This window comes from Amblyomma americanum, chromosome 4 (assembly GCF_052857255.1).
Source record: "Amblyomma americanum isolate KBUSLIRL-KWMA chromosome 4, ASM5285725v1, whole genome shotgun sequence".
NCBI classification, from domain to species: domain Eukaryota; kingdom Metazoa; phylum Arthropoda; class Arachnida; order Ixodida; family Ixodidae; genus Amblyomma; species Amblyomma americanum.
Genome location: NC_135500.1, coordinates 118,919,150 through 118,943,320, shown reverse-complemented (window position 1 = coordinate 118,943,320; position 24,171 = coordinate 118,919,150). Strand labels below are relative to the sequence as shown.

Genomic DNA, 24,171 nt, shown 5'->3' with positions numbered 1-24,171 from the left:
GCATCAGTGGAGAATGAATGTGTGGAAGGTTTTTACATGGCTTTTCCATAGTTCACTCCATCATTTGATGGCTGTGGAAACTCATACACCTTTAAGCTCCAAGCTCGCATTGTAATTGTTCACTTGCATCCATTAAAGCATGACATCTGACAGATCTCCTTGCACACATAATTTGTTGAGAAACATTTTTGAACTCTTATCTCAATGCAGTATTCATTATGTTGAGAGTGACACTGTAATTCAAAGTTAGGCGAGTGCAAAATTTAGGAAATTATTATTATTATTTTTTTTTTCAAGGAACTGTCAGACAATGATGCATCTACTCAAAGGAAACATTGGTACCGGTGTGCTGGCCATGCCTAGTGCCTTGGCGAATGCAGGAGCTCTTGTAAGTTGGCTTCATTTTGTCAGTTATCCTTTGATGGACACAGTTGCATTGACTTGTCACTTTGTAACTTGACAGCTTTTTTTTTTTCTTTCACTCCTGCCACTGTCCACAAGTTTTATGAGGAACTGTGGTTTGCATAAGTTTATATTGCAAATCTTAATTGTACTAATTCGCTTTCATAACAAGCGACTGAAAAAAGAGTGGTAATGAGCGTGATTGAAAAGATATGCCAGCTATTCCTTGCAGCGTATTCTGTTAAAACACTAACACTTATGCAAATATTTCTACTATATGCTGAGACAAAAATGACAGTACTTATGTGACTTGTAGGTTTTAAGGGAACTGAGGGAATACCAATCCTCATGCGCCCACAATTCTTGAGATGTGATGACAGTTTCATTGGTGTTAATTGTGTGCATGTGGCAGGCACAGCGCGAATCAGCGTTGCAGGAAGGGACATCATAGCCTATGCTTACTAGAATATTGTGCCTCTTGTCATAACATTTTGCCATTTGAAATTTTAACTGCCATTTTCTAAAAACCTCTATTTATAAGAGCAAGAAAGCACATGCTACATACTCATGACCGCAACTGTTGAGAAGGGAAAGATGGCAGGTAGACAGCTCTTGTGAAGGCAGAGTTGTAGTTTCTGTTTTTGGTTTTGTGCAATGTGCATGTTGTGGCTGGAATCAGATGCTATTATGCTTGCATGTTGGCCAATTTGTACTTTGTTTTTGCATTCACAAAAGCAAAATATGTAGAATATCATCAGTGGAAAGGCATTTTATTCTATATGTACAGGGTAAAGCCATCAAGAACACCTGTTGGGCATACGTGTGGCCTTTAATAGTCTGAAGTGAAGTTCTCAGAAATAACAGTATGTAAAAAATTATCAGGGAAGGACCTTCTTTGGTGGAATGAATTTATAGATCAACATGAATGGCCATTGCCCTGCCAAAGATGTAGCTATAGGGTGTTGATGATGATGTAAGTCTAGTCACAATCCTGCATGGTTGCACCACTTTCATCATGGTTTTCGATCTAATAGTATTGTGGAATCTTGTGTGATAACCACTTAACTGTTGCTCATCTCACATGTTTCAGGTGGGTTCTCTTGGTGTGGTGTTTGTGGGCCTGATCTGCATCCATTGCATGCACATACTGGTGGAGTGCAACCACATACTCTCCAAAAAGTATGTGCTACTTGGGCTTGTACTAGACAAATTAATACACAGTCAACACTCATTACAACGGCTGTAGGTGAAACAGACATGTGAACATAACAGACAGTATGACTAATATTATTTGGACCACAGGCATTTTAAATCTAGCATGTTTTGTATTAACAGGTCCGGTTATAACAGATTGTTGACTGCAGCAGACTAAAGTTGGCATAGAAGTTGGCCCAGCCAAATTTAGCAGTGGATATTTGTGGCGTGTTACAATTTGTCGTCAAGGAAGCCGTCATAGCAGAGCCTGCCACCCTTACGGCTTTGGAAAGTGCTAACTGTGCACAGGAATGGACACACACACACACAACGAAGCACTACTAACAACTGATTATTTTTCGGAACATACATGAGTATAAAGACACGCCACGCTGTCACACCATGCGCAACAAGAGGTGCAGTAGCGCTTGGTCTGCGCCTTCACATGTAAAAACAAAAATAGCAAAGAAACACGAAAAAAAATAAAAAAAAATTTCAGCCAGCTTAAGATTACGGTCCTTCAGATAGTTAAATTCGGTTCTCCCTAAAATGACCGAAGGTGCACTGACACCAGTAGTAGCTTTCCAGCTTCCCTGTTGAGCAGGGAGCCCCACAGAAATATTCTTGATCAGCGATGAAGAAGATAAAGCTAGCACTTAACAGAGTGAACCTCATTCAGCACAAAGAAGCTGTCAAGGGATACTTCCTACAGCAGTAAGACAACTGCTCTGCTGAAGTCCTGCAGCTAGCAGAAATTCGACAAAAAAGTTAACTGCTGTATCACTTGAATCACCACAGCAGTCCTTTTCTATTTAAGTCATGTTTCAAGAGACTTTTGTTTTTAAACTGAGTTTGCACAGTGTTATTGAGCACATCGAGACAATCAAGCACTTCATAGAGCAGTTCTGCAACTAAGAAGTGCAGTGCAACTGCAGGTTGTTTAAAAGACTGAGGCAGTCCATTGTTTATTTATTTTAAAATAAGAACTCAAGCTTAGTGAAGCTGTGTTGCAAAAAGCTCTTTCATTTTTGTGGCCCTTGTATCACATAGAGCGCACCCCGTATGCAGCAACCGTTTTATTTTTGGATCATCTGAGTCCATTGCAACGAGCTTTGACTGTAACTATGTTACTCTTCTTGCAGCAGCGTTACCTTTTGTGCAGAGATGATCATGTGCTTTCTTTCTCGGTTTCCAGGACTGGACTGAGGACTTTAGATTTTGCTGGTGTAGCACAGTACTCTTTCAAGTTTGGACCACACTGCTTGCGACGATATTCTGGTTTTGCTAGGTAAGTGTTGGAAGTCGTAGCATCAGATATTAGTCATTGTTAGAACAAGTAAAGCTGATGCTGCTTGCTTGCACAGAAAGTTGAGTTTAGAGGTATAACTTGAAAATGATCACCAAGTACTGACATTGATGTCTTTGACTTCGTTTTGAAATATTTAACAGTCATGAATGTAAGTGAGTTGCTTATTGGCATCCACCCAAGCGCAGCCGTACGGCTACAAAGGAAAGCTATACAGCTTTCTCAGAAAGTTCGTAGTTAAAGAAAAATTTGTCCTGGCCCCGTGTTCGAACCTGGGACCACTCCCTCACCGGAGCAGTCACCCTACCAACTGAGCTAACCGGGACGGCAAGCTTATGGCAGGGCAAGAGTGAATTGATCAAAAAGTCAAATAGGGAACAGCGTTGGTCAAATGTTTAGGGGAATCCCCCCAATGTTGAGTAGAGCAGAGAGCCCCACAGCTCTGCAGACCGGGAAGCTCCACTTCCTGTTAGCTAATGAAGATTACTTGTTCACTCTCTTTACCGGCTGAACCCATGAAAGCAGTTACCTTGTAAAGTAGGTTTCTGTACTTCATTTAAGACCACAAACATGAAGCCATGAATGAGAGTTACGAAAATGGGTGTCATGTTCTAGCTATTGTAGATGGTTGTGCAAGAACAGATTTGTAGGTTACTCTTGCAGGATTTGTAGGGGGTTCAGTATAGTTTTTTAATGCAAAAATTCCTTGCTGAAAGGGGGGTAGAGTGCCCCTTGCCCTCATAAATCCGCCTCTGGTCCTTCGGCATTTCTACCGCTGCTGTTAATCTGGAGACCATGTGATGCCCTGCCTCTCGCTCAACCCAGTACGGCAGCTGAGCGATAACATAACGATCCAGCCTCTAGAAGGAAACTTCCACGTGTATGTTTGTCTGATTGCTTCATCATTTAACTTCTGTTACTTTTTTTTTTAACTATGATAGCACTTCCTTCTGCATGCACAGCTTCAAGTACAGTCATTTGTACACTCGTGCTCACAAAAAGTCTAAGATGAGCTGTAAGATAGTGTGATCGCACAGAAATACCACCTTATGTTACTAAAAAAGGCAGTAATTTACCCATAAGAAATTATATTCACCGAAAACAGGGAAAAACTGCATTCTGAAACATCAAAAGATAAAAAAAGGGCACTGATCTTTAATGAAATACACAAAGAAAAGCCCAGTGCCCCATTGCAGTGCTTGCTCTAGGAGCATCGTTGATGAGCACAGCTGTTCCCGCAGAACCTATGGACTCAACAGCAGCAAACGTGATTGGCAAATGGAAACTCTAAATGAATATGGCATACAGCTGGCACCTACTTGAGTCCATCATTCGGTCTGCTTTCCTTGACAGTTGTGTGCAGTTCTGCGACATTGCTGTGAAAGTGCAATGCAGTGTTGCGACTGTATTTTGGTGCTGAAACCAGCTCGACAAAATCATGCAGCTGCAAAGTGGGGTTGGAGAAGTGAGCAAGCTTCATTTAATGTTGCCACTGTAAAACTGAATCTTAAAGCAGATTTTAGCCAACCGAATTTTAACCTTGCTCACATTATTTCGGCATTTTAAGAGAGGAGGAGGGAAGTTGCCATATTTTGACTTGGTACAGGTGCGGCCAAAATACTGCAGAGCATGCTTCGTCGTTTGAAATTTCTCTCACGTGTTCTGTAGAGGAGCTATGAGTGTGTCTTCTGTTCATACGCGAATGCGCCAATGACATGTGCTAAGCTGTGCAAGAAGTACCTCCTAATTCGCGCTAGGTAAGGTGTGGGGATAGTTCGAGTCACCGAAGCGTGCTCCGTAATGTTATGGCCGGGACTACACCTGTGCTTTGTGAAGGTCGCAAAACTCAGCCCTAAGGCTGTTTTTTGTAACATATTTTTTCCAAATTAATTTATTACTCTTTTTTGCTCCTTCGCTGTTTGTTGCTACTTCTGATAACATCAAGGCTGACAGCTACCAAGCAGTGTATGTCTCCAACTCTGCTATTAGAAGGAGTTCTAAACGATGACGGAAAGAAAAAAAAAGATGTCATGATTCAGGAAGAGAATTGCTAAAAATACAGCCCCAGATCAATTTTGTCTGGCTAATTCTGCACGTTAATTATGGGCAGCAACATTCAATTTGGAGCTTCAAAATTCCTGGCAATCCTTATGACATTACTCTGAAAGATACGTGTGTAGTTTCCTGGCTTGTAAGATTTAAAACACTTGCAGTAAGCCAATAAGCAGTAAGCAAATATAGCTTTTTATGGTGCTTCTGATTTTCACTGTAGCTCGTGCCTGGAGTCTTGTTTACATCCAGGTACAAACAAGGAAGTTAGTGTAGGTACATGAATTCTCTCACATTTTTGACCATGAGACGTTTTCATTATATTATAACACAATTGTTGCAAAGTTTGCTCACTAGAATAACACTTGTTTTTTTCCATTGCAGGTCAGCTGTGAACTGCTTTCTTTTGTTGACTCAGTTTGGTTTTTGTTGTGTCTACTTCGTCTTTGTTGCAACGAGTATGAAGGAGGTGAGTACTAGTGCTTATAAACATATGGCTACTTTGGTGCCACAGACTACCAGCAGCTTATAGTTTCTCCTCTTTCTATGCATCAAGTGATCACTTGCTGTGACAACTGCAGGAATAGAGAGCTTATATATTTGAGCCTTCAAGCCTTTGAGTGCTCTTGAGAGCGTGTGTATGCACGCAGATTAACTGTAGTCTTTTAATGTGATCTTGCTTTCATGTCTTAATGTTTGGTGGCAAACAAGCCAGGCTATAAATGCAGTGTGCATGTATTCTGCGGTAAGAATGTTGCCGATTAAAAGATCCAACTTATAACTGACTGATGCTGCAACACACAACAATTTTTAGTGGGAAGTGCTCCTAGGTGGTGTTGTGCTAGGTTTGTGGAGCCAATTTATTGAAAAGGAAGTGAGCATTGAAGTGAAACTCGGCACCCCTTCCGCAGTCGGGACAAAGTCAGTGCCGAAGAACATTCCAAGTCTGAATTGGTAGTTGGTGAGATATAACCTCGTGCATTTCACTGTTGAGCCAGAGAGAAACTAATCTCCAGTAGCTCTGTTAACATAAGAAAGGTGCTGAGATTGGACGTAGCGGGACAGAACTTTTTTTCTTCTGCATAGAGTCACCCACTCTCATGATGAACATGCGAGTGCGTGGCTGCACTCTTTGGAGTGCCAATATATGTGTGACGTGGCTATGCATCGAAGTGAAGTGGCAGATAACGCAAAGCACCACGAACAGGTCTCTCTGTACGTGTGTCACTTCGCTTCGATTCGCGGCTGTTTCACACACACACACTAGCCCTTTCAAGAGTGCAGCCACACATTCGTGCGTTTATACTAAGAATGGATGATCCTGCACATCTACTGTGGGCGGCAAGATCTCAGATTGGCGTGCTCTCGTCTCTGTTCCACGCAGGTCCTTCATGGGGCGGGCATAGAGATGAATGTGTATGTGTGCCTGGCCATCCTGCTGCCCTTCATGGTGCTGTACAACTTCATCCGGAGTCTGCGCATGCTGGCGCTGGCCTCCACCCTGGCCAACCTGCTGCAGACCACTGGCATGGTGCTCATCTTCTACAACCTGCTGCAGGACATGCCCAACATCAGTGAACGGCCCCTCTTTGTGGGGTGGAGCCGGCTTCCCATCTACTTCGGCACCGTCATCTACGCCTTCGAGGGCATCGGCATTGTGAGTGGTGCTTAAGTCGCGCTCAGCCTGCATTCGATTGAAAACAGAATTTAGCAGGATGGTGTGCTGTGTGCAGAGTTGAGCTAGTGAATGCAAGGTGAAAAGGACACAGCACAAAACACTATGTGTGGATCGCTTCTCCTGCTTTGTGTTTTGTGTTTTTCATGTTGCTCTCTTTTAGAAATTAATTTTAGCTGCACAGCGAGAGTATTATGAAGAATGGGCAACCTGGTACATATGTTTGAGAGAACGCACAAGTACGGACTGTATACATGCACATGCATGCATACATTTTATTTTTCCACAAATCAGAAAGCTTTTCTAGCCTGAAGGATAATTAAAGCTCGATAAAATCTCAGAGACCATTACCCAGGAGACCCATCATGTGCATCATGATACACAGTGCAACTCGCATGATGTTGATGAGCTAAGAATGAGAAGCACAGGACAAGTGCTGACTATTAGTAGCTCTTCTCTAATGCATGAAAACAGCTCGTAACTTCTTTTCCTCTTGCCTTCTTTTCTTCTGCTTCTGCTGCTGTCTTCTTCAGCCGAGCAGTTCTATTTCATTCACAGTCACTGTGACCAAAGGATAGCTGTCACGCCATGTCCCTCTTCTTTCAGAGTGGGGCCTCTGCAGTCTCACTTGATTTTGTCTGTGAGCTTGAACAAAAGTTCCATGTTCCATGTTTGTTTGTTGAACAAAGTTCCTTGGCTCAAAAAGGAACGGTGAAGGCAGGTAAGAAGGATACAATCAGTAAAGAAGACACGAGGAGTTATTTTGCTAAGCAAGTGTTGATAGGCAGCATTTGTTTTATGTTTCTTGTCTTTTCTGTGTTGTGCAAATTGTGCTGTATACCAAGATGCATTTAGGCATCAACATTGCCATTAAACTGCTTTGCTGAAATTTGATTGCGAGCAGATGGATCATTTAAAGTCCCCCAAGAAAGAAGCTTGCTGTAGAAAATGCATGGTAAAGATATTGTGTAGAGAGAGAGATGGTGGTGGTGGAGGAGGGGGTCACATTGGTGGAGTGCAGTCTTCCAGCAGTATCACATAGCAAAATGAAATAGTGGACGCACTTTAAGGAAACCCTGAGGATTCAGCTCTTGTTCTTAGTACAAATCGATTTTCTGGGCTTTCCTGGCCGTTTTGATGATTTTCTTTTGGCAAACGATGCATTTATTCCTGGGAAAGTAGTATTTAAGAATTTTTCTCATCGCTCGTTTTCATGACGTGTTGTACACCCAGAATGACTCTGGGATTCGTGCTCAAAAACTGGCAACGCAAGTAATTTACTTCAGTTTATCCTCAGTGCCCCTTTGAAGCTCTTGCGTGTTGAAAGGTCAACTAAGTGACTCATTATGAATATTAGCTTAATAAAGAGGAGGGCACGGGGTCAGTTGTCTTTCATGTAACCGGACAGTGCCATCACGTTGGCTTTGGTCCAATCATAGCACCAGCAACTCCTGTTGCACAACAGCACAGAATGGAATTTCTTATTTGTGTTTTATTGTCCTGTGTTCCAGGCTGCCAGCTTCATTGCACTTTAATTGCAACGAAGCAACCACCTCACAATGAGTATACTCTGTTATCGAGGTGTCTGTTTGTAGTACGAACTTGTTTTGTTGTAGGAAGGGCTAACCATTTGTCCACTGTGGTGAAAACCAACACAATGCTCTACCAACTTCCAGTTCATTGGACAGGCATATTTTATGTGCAGGTTCAGGCTACATGCAGCAACTAGTGATGGCACACTTTTCAGTCAGTTAATCAGCCAATCAGTCAGATACGTATTAGTATATAACAGTGGTAATGTGTTCATGGATATTGAGCAGGTGGTCCCAAAGCAAAAGCTGTGGGGACCTGCTGTGGGACATAAAAATAATACAAGAAGGAAGTTGGTTAATATGTTGGCAATCAAGCAAAACATTCATGGTCAGGCAGAAAAAAATAAACAGTTGACTGCAGTGTACATTAGCTGAGAACATACACAGAGTTTTTCTAAACTGCAAATAGAAGGTATGTTTTGACTTGGAATTTCATGACAAATTTTCCAGCTTTTGATTGAGCTTTTGATTTTATAATCAACGCTATTCCGCAAAGCTGTACAGAGTATCATCATGCCAAGCTGAATTAATGTGTGCTTCACTTTCTAGCAAGAGCACTATATTTTGATGAAACCGGATGTCACTTCAGGTCCTGCCCTTGGAGAATGAAATGAAGACACCGCAGGACTTTGGTGGCCTGACTGGCGTGCTCAACACTGGCATGATCATTGTGGTCTGTCTCTACACGGCCATTGGCTTCTTCGGTTACCTTAAATACGGCAGTCATGTGTTGGGCAGCATCACTCTGAACTTCCCACCTACACCGTAAGTCTTTGAGGTCAAGAAAATAGGGAGGGAATGCTGTTTTCCGAAATTAACAGCACGCTTGCGGTGTATTTCTTTCGAATGCGGCGCTTCCCATTTTATGGGTCAGTATTTCTTGCGTGAAATCTGTTTGTGAACTGAACTTCCTCTGATCCACTTAAAAGCAGTGCTTTTTCTTCACTGGGGTAAAACCTTGATAATTCAATGTCATTTAATTCGAAATCCCTGATAATTGGAATCCCTGCTGTCCTGTAGTTTCTGACGTAAATTTTGCTAGATAATTCGAGCAAGCAGCTTGCACAGACCCGGTTTATTCAACGACCATGAGTGCTATGTGGGAATGGCTGAGTTCGACTGATAACATAACATAGCATATACTATATGTCATGCGAGCCTGTATTGAGCAGCGCGACACTGAATCAAACTCAGTGGTTCGCACACCATCATACAGAAAGTTGCGACACTCCTTAATGACTTTGTGCATGGTACGGTGGCATCCTGGTGGCCAAAGCAACCCTGTGCACCTTCCAATGTGTTCACTGGTGGCGACACAGAGTATAGTTTCCATTTAATGCTTGCCACGTGCCACATTGCACTCGTTGACACAGTCCTAGATTATTCAGATTTACTGTGTGCATTCTCTCAGCATTGCTTCTTTGAATTGGCAGGGTGCTCCTGTTGAAGCTCTTCTGGTCATGCTCCTTAGAGCTGTGCCTTGCCGCTAGCCTGATGTACCCAACCTTGGCTGCCACGCTGCATGCGCCAAGAATGTCACAGTGTAAAAGCGCCGGGAAAGGGCGAAGAGCTTTGCCAGGAACTGAGTTAAATCAAGAGAGAGATGTGCGAACGTGTTCTGCGGATGCTGAAACTGACGTGCCCAACATTCTGGCTACCAGCAGTGATGCAGCGACCATGACTGGTTCTAACGAGCTCCTGCTGTAGCTGCTATGCGGTGATCGCAGCTTTGTTGACCGCAGTGGCAGGAACTTCAAATGCGACGCATGGTTAAGCAGTATTTTACGCTTGCCCATTTTCTTTTTTTGCACAATTTGAGAACCTGCTTAATCAAAGCGTTTTATGTGATCCGATGGGCTTTGAATTAACACAGGTCTACTGTACCTTTCGAAGCACAGTCAAAGGGACACTGAGGAGAAATTGAAGTTGGCTTGTATCGATAGAATAGCAGCTGCTGGTCACAAAAACGCCACTCTTACTGAAAACAAAGCTCTTGTAACGTAGAAAATAGCAAGACCCAAAATACAGGTGTCGCCGCCACAGGCCAATCTCGCAAGTACAAGCGTGATGACTTCCTAGGACAAGAGGCGCCACCTTGGAGGAATTTTCCTTACTTCATGGAAGCCACGAATCTCTGAGGCTGGCAAAGGAAGGTTGCGCACCACACCGCTAGCTGTCAGAAATCACGGAGTCTGCGTTTACGTCACGTATCACGTCAATCCGTTCTGAGACGTCATAAGAGTTGCCGTGGCGTCATAAGAGTTCCCTGAGTTTGAATCAGAGCGGCGGGAAAAACTTTTTCATCTTCGAATCCAAATTTCTTTGAATTAAATGCATCTTTCGCGCCCGGACAAGCGGCAACAAAGCCATGGAATGCCGAACTATCAGATTTTGCTAACAAAAAAAAAATGATAGAGTTCTCCTCAGTGTCCCTTTAAACATGGTGGACGTGATGACGTCTCGTAAATGTGTTTGGCGTAACAGAAGTTTAGCTTAATGAAAGTGTAAAGCATAAAAATGTGTACGGCGATAGCGCACTGCGCTGTTAGTAATCTGGTGCTGAGGCGAGCATAAATGAAGAGGTGGTTACAAGGAAGCATGTGTTATTCACTTATTCAGATATTTGCCAAGATCGCACAGGCAGTTGACCATTCAACTGTTGTGCGAGTTTAGTCGCTTCTGTAACAATTGCTGTTCAGTTAAACTGAACAATATAGGCTTAACCTGCAAAATCAAATGGAATAAAAACTTGCTTTTTAACCCTTTTGAGGCACCACTTACCATTCCTCTGTCAGAACGTATTTTTCCCCTTAAATACTTGGTGAAAGCCAGTTCGCTAACTTTGCTTTGCAAAACACATGTGATTATTTATTTATTTTTTCCACGAGCATAGGCGATATTTTATGGAAGATGTCGCAGTGATTGGAAATTTCAATATCAAGGCACCAGAATGTGCCAGATGAGTAGTTGAAGGCTCGGGCAGTTGCATATTCTTTTTCTAACATGCGTGCTAGAGGTGCAGAAAAAAAAATTAATACTTGTGACAACATCTGTCTAAATGAGTATGTCGGAAAATGTGCTAGCAAGCTAACTGTTTGGAGAAATGTTACGGACTGCATTTGCTATTGAGCTTGAAAAAGCACCCCAGTTGCAATATGAGGAGCCCCAAGTTCATCTGAAATGATGAAATCTCTCTTAGCCATAGCGCACTCCCGAAAAACTTGAGCATACCTAATGTATATAATGCACACAATTGCGTACGTGGTTCATGGTACGTGCGTATGTGGTGGTAAGGGTTAAAGAAGCGGACCGCACCTAAGCATATGCTGTGCTCTTCCTGTACTCTGCTCTGTGGATGCCTGTGTTCTCAGATCCTATACATTTGTTTGCTCATCTTGGGTTTGATTAAAACATCGTGTCTGCTGCCCTATGGTGGCAGAGTGCCTTTGACATGTGGTTTCTAACCATCCCTTCTTGTGTTTGCATTTTTCCAGTTTGAACGAGGTGATCCGGATCATCTTCGCGATCTCCATCTTCCTGTCCTATGCCCTGCAAATGTACGTGCCTGTGAAGATCATCTGGCCCTCCATAATGAGGCGGTTCTCTCTCGACCAGGGAAAGCACTCGCCACGTGTGGTCATGTTCTTCGAGTTCCTGGTCCGCACTGCCCTGGTAACACTCACCTGTACGTATGCAGACTTGGTGATTGTTTTCATGATGATAGCTGTTATAGTGAGTGCTCACAGTGATGGTGTGCACGCACGTGCAACATGAAGTGCATGTTTCCAGGATTTGAACTTACCAATTTTAAGGTACAAGACTTCGCTCCCTTTAGGAATTTCTCTCAGCAGGTTATATAAAAAAATTCTTCGAAGTGTTGCTTTTCACAAAAAGGAGAATTGCAGGATCAAGTTACACCTTAGCAGCCTCTGGTGTGCATTTTTTTTTCAAAACCTTGTTTAGCGCGAGGTAGAAACGGCAACGATTAGATAGAGATAGTTCACGAGATATGCAGGTCGCCGCAGCAGTGAACTTCTTCTCAAAAACTGATATTTTTGAAGCGTTCTTCTACAGACTGTTCCGCATTTAAACGCGCCGTAGAATGCTCCTCACAGCTAAACCAGCGAATTGTTCGAGCTCAAATTTCACACAGAGATCGCATTTGGTCAGCAGAATTGTTTTATACTAAATTTCTTCGGGGTACTTGCCTGAATCAGTAATAAGTCAGATATTGGCATCGTCTGTTGCGATGACGAAATGAAACAGGCCGCTCTCTCAGTGATTGCACCGGTGGCGCCATCTCCTTGGTCGACCATGGAGGTTAGGAGAAGGACGGGAGTCTTTTGCAGGAGGTTTGAAGACCCTTCGGCAACTGTTTTATCAGCGATTGCAAAAAGCTTAGTTTGGTCAGAACTGCATTAAGTTTTAAGAATTTTATGGTGCATGATCGTCAAACGTCTCGTAAAACACTCTCCCGCTTTCTTTGCCGAATCTTCATGGCCGGCAGACGAGATGGTGCCATCGGTGCAATCGCTGAGAAAGTGGCTCAGTTTTTTTCGTCATCGCCGGAGATGATGCGATGCGAGTAGCCGATTTCTTTTTATTGATTCAGGCAAGCACCCCAAACAAATGTGGTATAAAACAATTCTGCTGGCCAAATGCCATTTCTGTGCGAGATTTGAGCTCGAACAATTCATTGGTTTAGCTGCGAGCTGCATTCTAGGGCGCGCGTTTAATTGCGGAACACGTTGTATACCATCATGCATGGTGTATGCGCTGACTGCCCGCGAGCGCTGCCATTCTCGCTCCGAATTCCAACTTGCATCGCAGAATCGATTTCGTCATTCCCCAATTGAGCGGGGCCCAGAAATGGCCGTCGCACCTGCATGGTGCATTTTTTTGCATTATTATTTTGGCAATGCTTATTTTTAGCGACGCAGATGGTATTGCAGGCAGCGTATTCTGTTGTTCTTGTGCAATGTGAGGATGCTGGTGGTTTTGGGTGTCCACCATGCCTTCGGAGCCAAGCCCACTCTTCCTGCCTTTCGCTTTCTTGCTACACATCTCAACAATCGTGAGAAAACAGGTGAACAGCCTTGAAACAAGCCATAAAAGCACATAGAAAAGCACTGTCACCACAGGATCAGTGCCAGGAGCATGTTGTTTATTTCAGAAAACCAAACTTTCAAACTTCGCTGCTTTCGAAAAATTGGTCACGATCATGCATTAGTTCCTTAGAAAAGGTGGGAGCTCTTCATAAAAGCATGATTAAGCACCAATTTTGGAAGTCCGAAAAATTTGTCGGCGGGTGTAGCAGCTGCAGTCATGTTGGCTTCGGCCAGATAATAAACAAGTGCTAGCAAATATGGTACCTATATTGCATGCAGCAAATTTTATTGCTTTTTCTTTTATTTTCGGACAAAAATATTTCCGAACAATGTTGAGGACAATTTTCGAGGTAAATAAGGTCATATTTTTTCAGTTAGGAGGGTCAGTTGAAATTCGGGAAAGTTGGTAGGTATGCCAGTGCTTTCATTAAACTCCTGCTACTCTGAAGTCGTAAAAGCAGTTAAACATTTATAGGTAAATGGAGTTTCGAGATTAGTGAAATACCAAATTACTTAGTGTGCTGACAGAGCATTGTAAGAACCTTGCAGCGCAAACTCCACTAAGTGAACCAAGCAATAACAAAAGGAGCCCTATGTAATGTAGCAGCATGTCAGTGCGAGAAACACAGTTGGCAGAGAATGCACGAGCTTTGAGTGTGGGATCGCATTGATAATGTTGCAGCTACAGTAGCCGCCACCTGTGGCTACCTGTGGATCAACACGGTGGAGTCATACGTGCCCATATCTCTTTCTGCCTGTGCGTCCTTTTGGTATGTCCTGCCATTTTAGACCTGGAAAAGGACTCTGTCCTTGCCTTTATCGCGTCTCCACTGCCCCTGGAATAGTGCAAGCAGAGTGTCGGCAAGGGGCACACATTGCTTGTCCTGTATATAAATCCCTTTACTTCTTTGCCACATCCAGTTGATTCACGCTGATTTTGAATATGAATTGTCATGATGCCACTCCCTTTCATGCTACTAGAATGAAAGCTCCAAAGATTGCTGTGTTTACCACGGAGTGCTGCTGTAGTACGGGAGCGCAGAGCACTATGCCAACTATGAGTTTGTTCGGTGCTGTTGTAGACGTTCCTGTCGTGGCTGCTCATGTTTTATCGTTATTTGACAGGTAACTTTTGCATGGTGTGGCTGAATTTTAAGTAACACAGCACTATGTGATAAATGGTCTCTTTAGCAAGTTCATTATATCAAGGTCAACTGCAGCAACACCTCGTTGCGTGGAGTTAAAAAAAAATACACACTCTTCAATGAGGGCGGTGTTGGAGAATGCAGAAACTTCGTAATATCCAGGAATCCATGACATGGAGATTTGTTACATCCAGGTTTAGATGTGCACCCATGTAACCATTTCTTTGTTCTTTAAGCTTGTGTGTGTCACCACATCAGTACTCCAGTTCCTGTTGTCCCCTCATTGCAGTATCTGCAAGATCAAATTGAAATTGGGTTCAGACAGTTGCTCAGACAAGGGCTCAGACAAGTGCCATTATGCCTGATCAGAATTCTAAAGACACTGCCGCTTTGAAACTAGAAGGGACACTGAAGCGAAGTTGAAGTTGGCCTGCATCAATATACTACCATGTTCCACTAACATAGAGGCTACATTAGCTGAAAACTATTGTCTTATAAGCTGGAAAAAGCAAAAAAGAAAAAAGAAATAGATTTTGCCGTTACAGGTTATTGTGACGTCAAGTTTTTAGTTTGTTTTTAGTTTCTCTCTAGTTTGGTTTGGTAAGGCTAGACCACATCACTATCACTTCTAGCCAGTGATCATGGAGTCTATCAAATTAAGGCCCCAAGTTTCCCACCATTCTGCAAAAAATCGCATATTTAAGCATTTTTCGTGGAATTTTGTGTTGGCAACCAAATTCTCATTTTTTGGTACAGTTGTTATTACAGACATCAGTAGAAACAACACAGTGATCGGAAAATTACTAATAACCCTATTTACATAAATACAACACAAGAGGGAGTTCAGGAACTAATGAAAATTATGTTTAAGACGTTACAATTACTATGACTAGAAATATGGAGGGGACAGCCTTCCGCCCCTGCTGCACTCCCACTCCGCGGATGCAGCGTTCCCACTCGCTAACCGCAGAGGGGTTCGTGCTCGAGGGACAAAGGGAAGGGATGACAAAGTGTGAACACTCATATGCTATTTATTACACTTTCAATTATTACAGAGAGCGGGCCAGCTAGCTACAAAACATCACCGAGGCATTCCTCGGAAATAGAAGGCTACGTAAGAAGGACTTCTGACTTACCGGCTGGAGCAGGGGCGCGACTTCGGAAATATAGGCACTGAACGTTTGTATGCGCCGACAACTGCTGCCTGGTTTTCCCGCGCGCGCTGCATTCTTGGGGCAAAGTCATCCCCGAGCATTTGCTGGGGAAGGTGACGAGAGCACCCGTTTGCTGCGCTCGCTTGGCTGCCTGGAACCAGGAGTCCAGTGGCAAGGCACAACGGATCCCTGTGCGCCTGCCGCAGAAGGTGACGAGAGCGTGCGACTGCAACCGCTCACGACGCTGGCCGGATCCCGAAGGGACTCTAACCGGTTCCACAGAAATCCGCGTAACCTACGAGGTGGCGCTCCCGTCACTGTTTCCGCTTCCCCCATGAGGGAGACTTCCCTCCTCGCCCAGCCGGTGCTGTCCTGACGCACGGTGGTGAAGATGGGCCGCATCGAAATGGAAGGGGGAAACAGGTTTTCCACATTCCTCCCTCCTTAATTCCTACGGTTGAGCTCATCCATGGATACCAACGACGAAATGTCCACGAGTGCTGCAGTGTTGACTGCAAGCCAGCTCGTACAGGCGGGGTGCCAGGGTCATCCGATGAGCACCAAGGTCACCGGGCACCCGTCTTGTCCCGCGGCAGGCATCCAAAATTAGCGTTCCGGGAGGGTGTTGTTCGCGCGGACGCGCCTTTGTTGGAAGGTAGGGGGGGCTGGCCCCCCGGTTTCGTAGCCACTGCAAACTGCTCGCCGGAGACTCCGCAGCTCAATGACTCACGGCCACAAGGCAGCAGGCAGGGACCCATACAATGGACAGTAGGCCGCTCACGGCACTGCAACCGCTCACAACGCTAGCCAGATCCTGAAGATACTCTAACCGGTTCCGCAGAAATCTGCGTAACCTGCGAGGTGGCGCTCCCGTCGCTGTTTCCGTTTTCCCCATGAGGGAGACTTCCATCCTCACCCAGCTGGTGCTGTCCTGACGCACGATGGTGAAGATGGGCCACTTTGAAATGGAAGGTGGAAACAGGTTCTCTATATGACAAAATCCTCGACCGTTCCGGCCAAACGTAGCCTAAGCAGGATCCGCTGCAGGTCAGGTTTCCACAAAAAAAAATGGTTAGAGTTTGCAGGCCTCCCTGGACTTAGTCAAGAATCAAGAGTTCTAGCTGCTGATCACTGATTGTGCCTGAAAACTGCTCGAGAACTAAAATCGCTGTTTCTTTCTAAGCAAGGTGAACAAAGTGAAGATTTCGATGTCCTGTCTTCTTGGGCTGGGAGGGAAGGAGTGACTCCAGCACTCTCTTCCATTGCAGTGGTTATGGAGCTTCTCTATTCTTCTTTGAATGAAGGTAACATGAAATATTACTTGATGCTGAGTTAAAACAGCCAACTTTAATTTTAGAAAATGGACCTCTGCAGCATGCAAGGAGTTTTCTCAGAAAATAGACTGGTATGTTTCTTTCATGTGTCTTACGCTTCCCGCAGAGTTTCCCACATTTTTTTATTCTGCATTCGCGGAATTTCGTACATTCTTTGTGCTGCATCTGCGGAATTGGGAATTTTCCGCCGCAGAAGCTCGATGGCCTTAATCATACTGTAATTCTCTCAGCGCCATCGTCTTCATGACTCATAGGTTTCAGCTGAGTGGCAGGAAAAAATGCTTCATTTTGAACTACATTTTTCTCAGCAATGAATATGTCTTCCCTTCCAGGATGTAGGCCCCCGCATCTAAAGTTTGTGGGGTGCATGGATTGCCAGAAAGCGCTATTTCCGCGCAGCCTGTGCAGACACCCCAAAAACGACAGGGGCTGTCCAGAGCTCCCACGATAAAGCTCAGAGTGCAAGTTTCCATTCCAGGGTACATCTAGTGGCTTCCGCAAAATTTACGTTTTTCGCAGCTCGCATGCCCCTTAAACTTTTGACGCTGGGCATACTTCAGCGGAGGCGTAAAAAAACCCATCAATCAAATTTTGACGAGTACAAAAAATTGTAGGAAGTTGCCCTCACTGTCTTAGTGACACAACTCCCTTGAGGTATATTTTAGCAACAATTGCATTGCATATACCGTATTTATTCGAATCGAGGCCGATAGTTTTTTTTTTCAAATAATCATATTCCAAACTCTAGGGTCGGCTTAGATTCGAGGATTTTAAAAAAACGCGCCAATTTTTCATTGAAACTGCTAAATATGGTGCATAGCTAGAGCCATCTAGAAAAGTCAGTATCACAGTCGCTTCTAGCCGTGCCAGTAGCCAAACGTACACAAGCGAGGTCGCCATTTTGACCTGTGTCGTGTCGGCCGTAGCGGTGTGCGGCGTGGTGTTACTGCGTGGCACCAAGCAGGAGATTCCACTACAGTGCCGCTTTCAGGCAAAAGTTGTGATAGCCGCAGAGGCATCGTTGAACCTTCAAGCCGGGCGGGATTTTGGCATCGACGAGAAAAATGTCCGTCATTGGAGGAGACAACGACAGCAGCTTTTTGCATGCGTCGCAACGAGGATGCCATTTAGCGGACCAAAGAAAGGCCGTCACCACGAAGTGGAGACAGTTTTGACCGACTTTGTTCGGACGCAGAGAGCAGCTGCTCTTCCAGTGACAACAGAAGTGCTCCAAGCAAAAGCTAGAGAACTTTCGAGGGAGCGAGGCCTAACGCTAAAGGATTTCAAAGCCAGCCGGGGCTGGTTTCAAAAATTCATGAAGCGGTTCGGCTTCAGCCTCCGACGTCGCACTTCAGTCGCCCAGAAGCTGCAAAGCGATTTCGAAGAAAAGCTGATAGCTTTTCAGCGCTATGTTCTGCGAAAGAGAGAAGCGGCAGGCTACAACCTTGGACAAATCGGCAACGCCGACCAGGCGGCTGTGTATTTTGGTATGCCAGGGGCGTACACCGTAAATGAGAAGGGTGTCAAGGAGGTGAAGGTGCGCTTTGCGGGCTACGAGAAGCAGTGCGAAACTGTGATGCTGTGCTGCACAGCTGATGGACATAAACTCTCTCCTTATATGATACTTAAAAGGAAGACACTGCCTGCTCGAGAAATTTTCCCAAGAAATGTCATTGTGCGGGCAAATGAGAACGGGTGGATTACGGGTGCAATGGTGGAAGGGTGGGTTAAGGTTGTGTGGCAACGGCGTCCAGGAGCCCTTTTGACAAAGAACTTGCTCCTTGTCGTCGACTCTTACCGTGGGCACTTGACCGACAACGTGAAGCTGGCTACGCTCGCCCAAGCGAACACGGACCTCGCTGTCATTCCGGGCGGCATGACGAGCCAGTTGCAGCCACTTGATGTCTGCATCAACAAACCTTTCAGGGATTGTCTGCGGAAATATTACACGGACTGGTTGACTGATGAAGACCACATTCTAACGGCAACGGGCCGCATCAAACTTGTATCGCTATCGCAGCTGGCGGGCTGGGTAGCTGCAGCATGGGACGACATCCCAGGTAATTTGATCGTGTGCGCCTTTAGAAAGTGCAGCATATCTAATGCGCTTGACGGTACCGAAGATAGTGCACTGTTTGAAGGTGACAGTGACAAGGAACACAGCGACGAGTCTAGCAGCGACGACGACGTTGAATGAGCTCTGCACGTTCAGATTCAATAAATGCTGTTTGCATTTTGTGAATGCTGTCCTCGCTTTTTTTGTTCAGCCTACATTCACGCTAATATATATTTTTTTTTGTTGGCTTCGGACTTTAGGGGGTCGTCTTAGAATCGGGGTCGTCCTTGATTCGATGAAATACGGTATTTCTCTCCCCACCGTGCTGATAATTCACCTTGCCTTCTGTTTGTCATGTGCAGTTGTGCTGGCGGTGGCAGTACCCAGGCTGGACCTCTTCATTCCGCTGGTCGGTGCCCTGGCCAGCAGCAGCTTGGCGCTCATCTTGCCTCCGCTGTTCGAGCTCTTCACGCTGTGGGATGGTGACCAGGGCAAGCTCATGTGGACCTGGCTGTGGGCCAAGAACCTCTTTATCTCCGTGCTGGGTGTGCTGGGCTTTGTGACCGGCACTTTCGTCACCGTCACCGAAATCGTCAACACCTTCTCGAGTAACCCGGGGGGTAGCAGCCCACCGGCATGATTGCGTTCACTGCCTGGGCTATGCACTCTGTTCATGCTGCATTTGGCATGGAGATGCGGGACGACATTCGTTCTGGTCTCCTGTCTGAACCGCAAAAGTTTCATGCAACTGCCCAGAAGTTCTGGAACTAGGCACTTCCCTTGTCTTTCCCATGTGAACTCAATGCCGCAGAGTGTCTTTGTCTATGTGTTTAGGCAAAACAAATCCTTTATGTGTATTATTGGCACCTCTGCAAGGTATTCAAACTGCATTGTCTGCTCAAAACTGGGGACAGGTGTCATCAGTAATTTTGCATCACAGTCTGCTTTGGCTTATTGCAGTATTGAATGCTTGTATGAAGACACTTTTGTTGGGCAAGCAGACACATTGAGAAACATGGGAGACGTGTTACACAAGCAAGTTTGGATGACCAAACTGTACAAAAGCCAGAAACAGCTTCACTCTTTTTTTACGTGACTTTGGAAAACTTGTGTGGCAGTTGCGTTGACTTTAAACAGTGGACCTCTTCACAGTTGTGAGAAACATGGCCATTTGATGCTGCACAATGCATCAAACTGCACATCCAGCGGGCAGTATGGAACAGCATGTCGTACTGCTTCTGCTAGCTAAGTGCATGTGCTTAGCTGAACAGCTGAATGGAGTGGCATTGTCTGCTGTCACGCTTGTTGCCTTGATGCGCTATTTGTGTTTTAGATGCCAGTATTGGTGTTGTCTGAACTAAGGCTAATGATTTTGGTGTAAGGACAGCAGCCTCTTTTCTGGTGGACAGCTCACCAGATTTTGCGGTGTTTCAGTGGCTTGGTTTCTTGGGATGTAGGTAATGCAAATGTAATAGGATTATGTGTGGCTGTATTACATCTGGAATTGAAATTGCTTTTACACCACTTTGGACTGTAGCCATGTGAAGCACGAACTATCTGTGTTATTTTTATTGAGCATGGGTCAACTGCCAATTAATGAGGAGGTGATAAATGTGACGTTTGAGGCAGTTGGGCACGTATTTTATTCCGACGAAGCCAACATTTGCAGCTGTAGTGGAAGAAGTTGCCTGTTTGGGATGCTACTGTTTTAAAGTATATCCCAGCTCAGGTCATTGTTACCACATTTCTTATTCTCAAGTTATTCACTGGTCAAACTAGATGGCCATTGTTAGGGCTATGGAATCTACTCACCAAGCCTAAAGGGAAAGCAATCGGTTGATCTTCCATCAATGCTACGACGTAGGCTAAGCTTGCTGCTTGTAGGAGCTGTGGTTTTTTCCATTTCTATCCTTGAGCCAAAGGCTTTGATAATGTGTTAAGGGCTTCCAGCCACATTTCATTATCTGCTTGTTCTGTTTGTTTGTACTTGCTTCTCACATCCCCTGATGAGCCCCACCACCTATTGATACCCTGCAGAAATTGCTTCTTGCTTTCCTGATCACAGTGTTGGATGCCTTGTGAGCTTGTTTTACAGTAACTGTTTTAAACAGGCATTGATTGTTGCTAATTGGTTGTTGTTGCCTGTTATATATGATGCATTGTAACGCGCTGATGTTACGCTTCGTTACTGTGCTTCTTGATGCTGTTGTGCTGAGATTTGATAGCTGTCCCCTGCATTGGCCTCCATGGAGACTAGGAACTTCCAAGGGACTGCTTTTACTGCAAGTCTTACCGTGCTCCCACAGTTGCAAAGGATGCTGATAGCTATGGCCTTCAGTGGACACTGAAGGCAACCACAGCTCAAAAGTGCACACGTTAAATGCATAATTTGTTTCATTACCGACTATGTTTTACTTTAAATTGTGAATGCATTTGTTCTGCAATTAGAAAATATAGACTAACGGAATTGTGTGCAATAAACGGTTATTTCGCAGGAAAGCAAAACATCTAAAAATCATTTATTTCATAAATGGTAGTTTTACAAAGCACGCTTCACTGCACATGCTCTTTAAGCGTAAGACACCAGCCAAAAAAACTTGCCAGTAGAAACTGTAAAGCGGCTAGACTCAGAATTCATTTCAGTGTTGCCACCATGAAACTGAGGATAGTAGTGAAGACTGTCATGATCACTGTCCCCCTGAGAACATTGTCAATGTGCACTCATTGTGGTGGGGTGGATCCATTAGTATGAAACTAATGGTTTTTGGCTCGGGTACGAGTTCAACCATCGCCTGTGGATCCCACGACGTTCATATCTTGTTAAGGAAGAAGCCTTGAATTGTATGCAAAAGTGGGCGGAGCTCTTGGATGCCAGCCAGGTGTTTCTTGTTGTTTGAACTTTAAATAACAAGCAATCACCAGAGATTTTTACGCATCTTTTAGGGTTGTCTTTACCCTGCTGTAAGCTCTACAAGCAATTTTTCTCATGCATGCACTTGTGTGTGTGTGTGTGTGCAGTAGAGTCTAATTTTACATTGTCATGTGTTATCAGCGATTCCTTGTTTATTTTTCTTTTGTTTTCATAGTGCTTAAATGTTCTATCGTCGTAATGTGTTGGCTGCCGCCACCTTCTGTGCTGTGGCATTGTGCCAGTTTACATTGTGGTGTGCGCATTTGTTTGTGGGAACTGTTGTGGTGACGACGATAACATGGGAGTGCTTTTCTTCCTTCGGGCGTTTGCATCTTTCTAGTCTCATAATTTCGCCCGTACTTGGGACATGCCTCTCTCTACAAACAGTGGTGCACCGTGTATTGCGCACTGTGGTGCATCGTTGAAACGTGCGGAATGTGTGGTGTTTTAATGCATTAGTTTGTGCGCATAGTGCCTGTAATGCCTTCATCGAGCAAACCACGCCTTCAGTGCATTGTGCACAAACGTGCCATTCTGTGATATCTTGTTACTTCTATGAGAATTGCAACCCGTGTGCCTTACATTTAGGGCCGCAACTTGAAGATTGGACAGTAATCGAGCCAAGCACTGTTTATTTGCAGTCTTCCGCTAGTTACACCTTCAATATGTGCTCATTGATTGAAATTATTTAATTTCTTAATGTGGCAGTTGTCATTGTGCCTCCACAGAGACGATTTCTATTGTTATTGACTTAACTGTGTACCTTTGTGAGAGTCTTCGTTTGATGCATTGATAACCTCTATATATTAAACTGGAAAATGCTCACTTCAAGAGCACATGTAAAAGTCTTTTTCTGTGAACAGAACTGTTTTTTGAGCACATGAGTTTTTGTTAATCACTCTTTCCTGACTCTCAGTCAGTACTGGCTGTCCTTCTGCTCATGCCTAACTAGTTTTTAGCAGTTTCAAATGAAGCCTCGATTGTTGAGCATTGTCAATCAATTTTACAGTGCCCTATTAATTACTTGATTCTGTCCCTCTAAAGAGCGTGGCTGTTTTGTCATGTAGGGACCATACTTCTTCCTTTTTATGCTAAGGAAGCCTGCATACACGTATTTGGATTTATATATATACTATATGTTGTTGTTGTGCACTTTTGTACATATTTACATACATAATCTACAATTTGATGTCACTTTAATAGTATTTACGTACAAATAAATGCAAAAATATTGTATTCATTTGTTGAGTTTCTTTTTGATCAAAAAAACTGCCAAGTGTTTATGCTGTCCTGCACAATGCGAAAAACTCGCTGAAAGCTGGCACTGTGCCGCTCCTTGTGTTTGCTTTTTTTACTTTTTGTTGGTATTGTAAAGACGCAAATCAGATGCACAAGAAATGTGGACAGGCAAAATCTTTGTTGACACAGCGTAGCTCCAAGCCAAGAGTTCGGGAGCGTCAGCTTCGTCTTCTTCAGCTTTCTCTCCTTCGGCGGCACGGGCCGCTGGGGCAGAAAACCCCAATTGTATGTCTTACAATATCCCCGGGGTGAAAAGGCGCCATCCTGGCAGCCTAAGGGCACGAGATGATAGCGGGGTCGTAGTAGGGTTTCAGGCGGTCGAAGTGGACGATTTCGCGGCCGCGGCGTCGATGATCAGGCGAAGGCGTGAGGGGCTGGACGAGGTAGTTAACGGGAGATGTCTGCTGAACTACGCGATAGGGGCCGTGGTATTTGCTTAGCAGTTCTGTCGACAGGCCCGGGCTGGAGGAGGGCACCAAAAGCCAAACTAAGGAGTCAGGAAGGTAAGCCGGCGGCAGACAGGTAGAAGTGGCGCGGGCACTTTTCTGACGGTACTGATCGTGGGCAGTAAAGGAACGGGCGAGTTGACTGCATTCTTCGGCATGCGCAGCGGCTTGAGAGACGGTTGTAAATTCGGAAGAATCTGGGCGGTAAGGGAGTATAGTGTCCATAATTGAAGATGGCTCCCGGCCGTAGAGAAGAAAATACGGGGAAAAACCAGTAGTTGCTTGCATTGCAGAATTGTAAGCATAGGTAACGAATGGTAGAATGCGGTCCCAGTTGGAGTGATCGGATGAAATGTACTTGGCCATCATGTCGCCGAGGGTCCGGTTAAAGCGCTCGGTCATGCCGTTCGTATGGAGATGGTAAGGCGAAGTTGTACGGTGGACGATGTGACACTCCCGAAGAAGGGCCTCCAGGACGCCGGACGAGAAGACGCGACCTC

The 24,171-nt window shown here is 44.7% G+C and overlaps 1 protein-coding gene across 4 annotated transcripts in view; it reads left to right on the top strand.

Moving 5' to 3' along the window:
- Nucleotides 1-23,162, top strand: part of LOC144128275 (proton-coupled amino acid transporter 1-like) — a 49,571-nt gene extending 26,409 nt beyond the window's left edge. For all 4 annotated transcript variants that reach the window (XM_077661564.1, XM_077661562.1, XM_077661563.1 and 1 more), the window contains exons 3-10: nt 298-388; nt 1,493-1,581; nt 2,792-2,884; nt 5,336-5,420; nt 6,336-6,608; nt 8,808-8,983; nt 11,713-11,903; nt 19,378-23,162. In XM_077661564.1, coding sequence (XP_077517690.1) covers nt 298-388; nt 1,493-1,581; nt 2,792-2,884; nt 5,336-5,420; nt 6,336-6,608; nt 8,808-8,983; nt 11,713-11,903; nt 19,378-19,655 — 1,276 coding nt within the window. In that variant the 3' untranslated portion in view covers nt 19,656-23,162. The remainder of the gene's footprint in view (nt 1-297; nt 389-1,492; nt 1,582-2,791; nt 2,885-5,335; nt 5,421-6,335; nt 6,609-8,807; nt 8,984-11,712; nt 11,904-19,377) is intronic.
- The last annotated feature ends 1,009 nt before the right edge of the window (nt 23,163-24,171 follow it).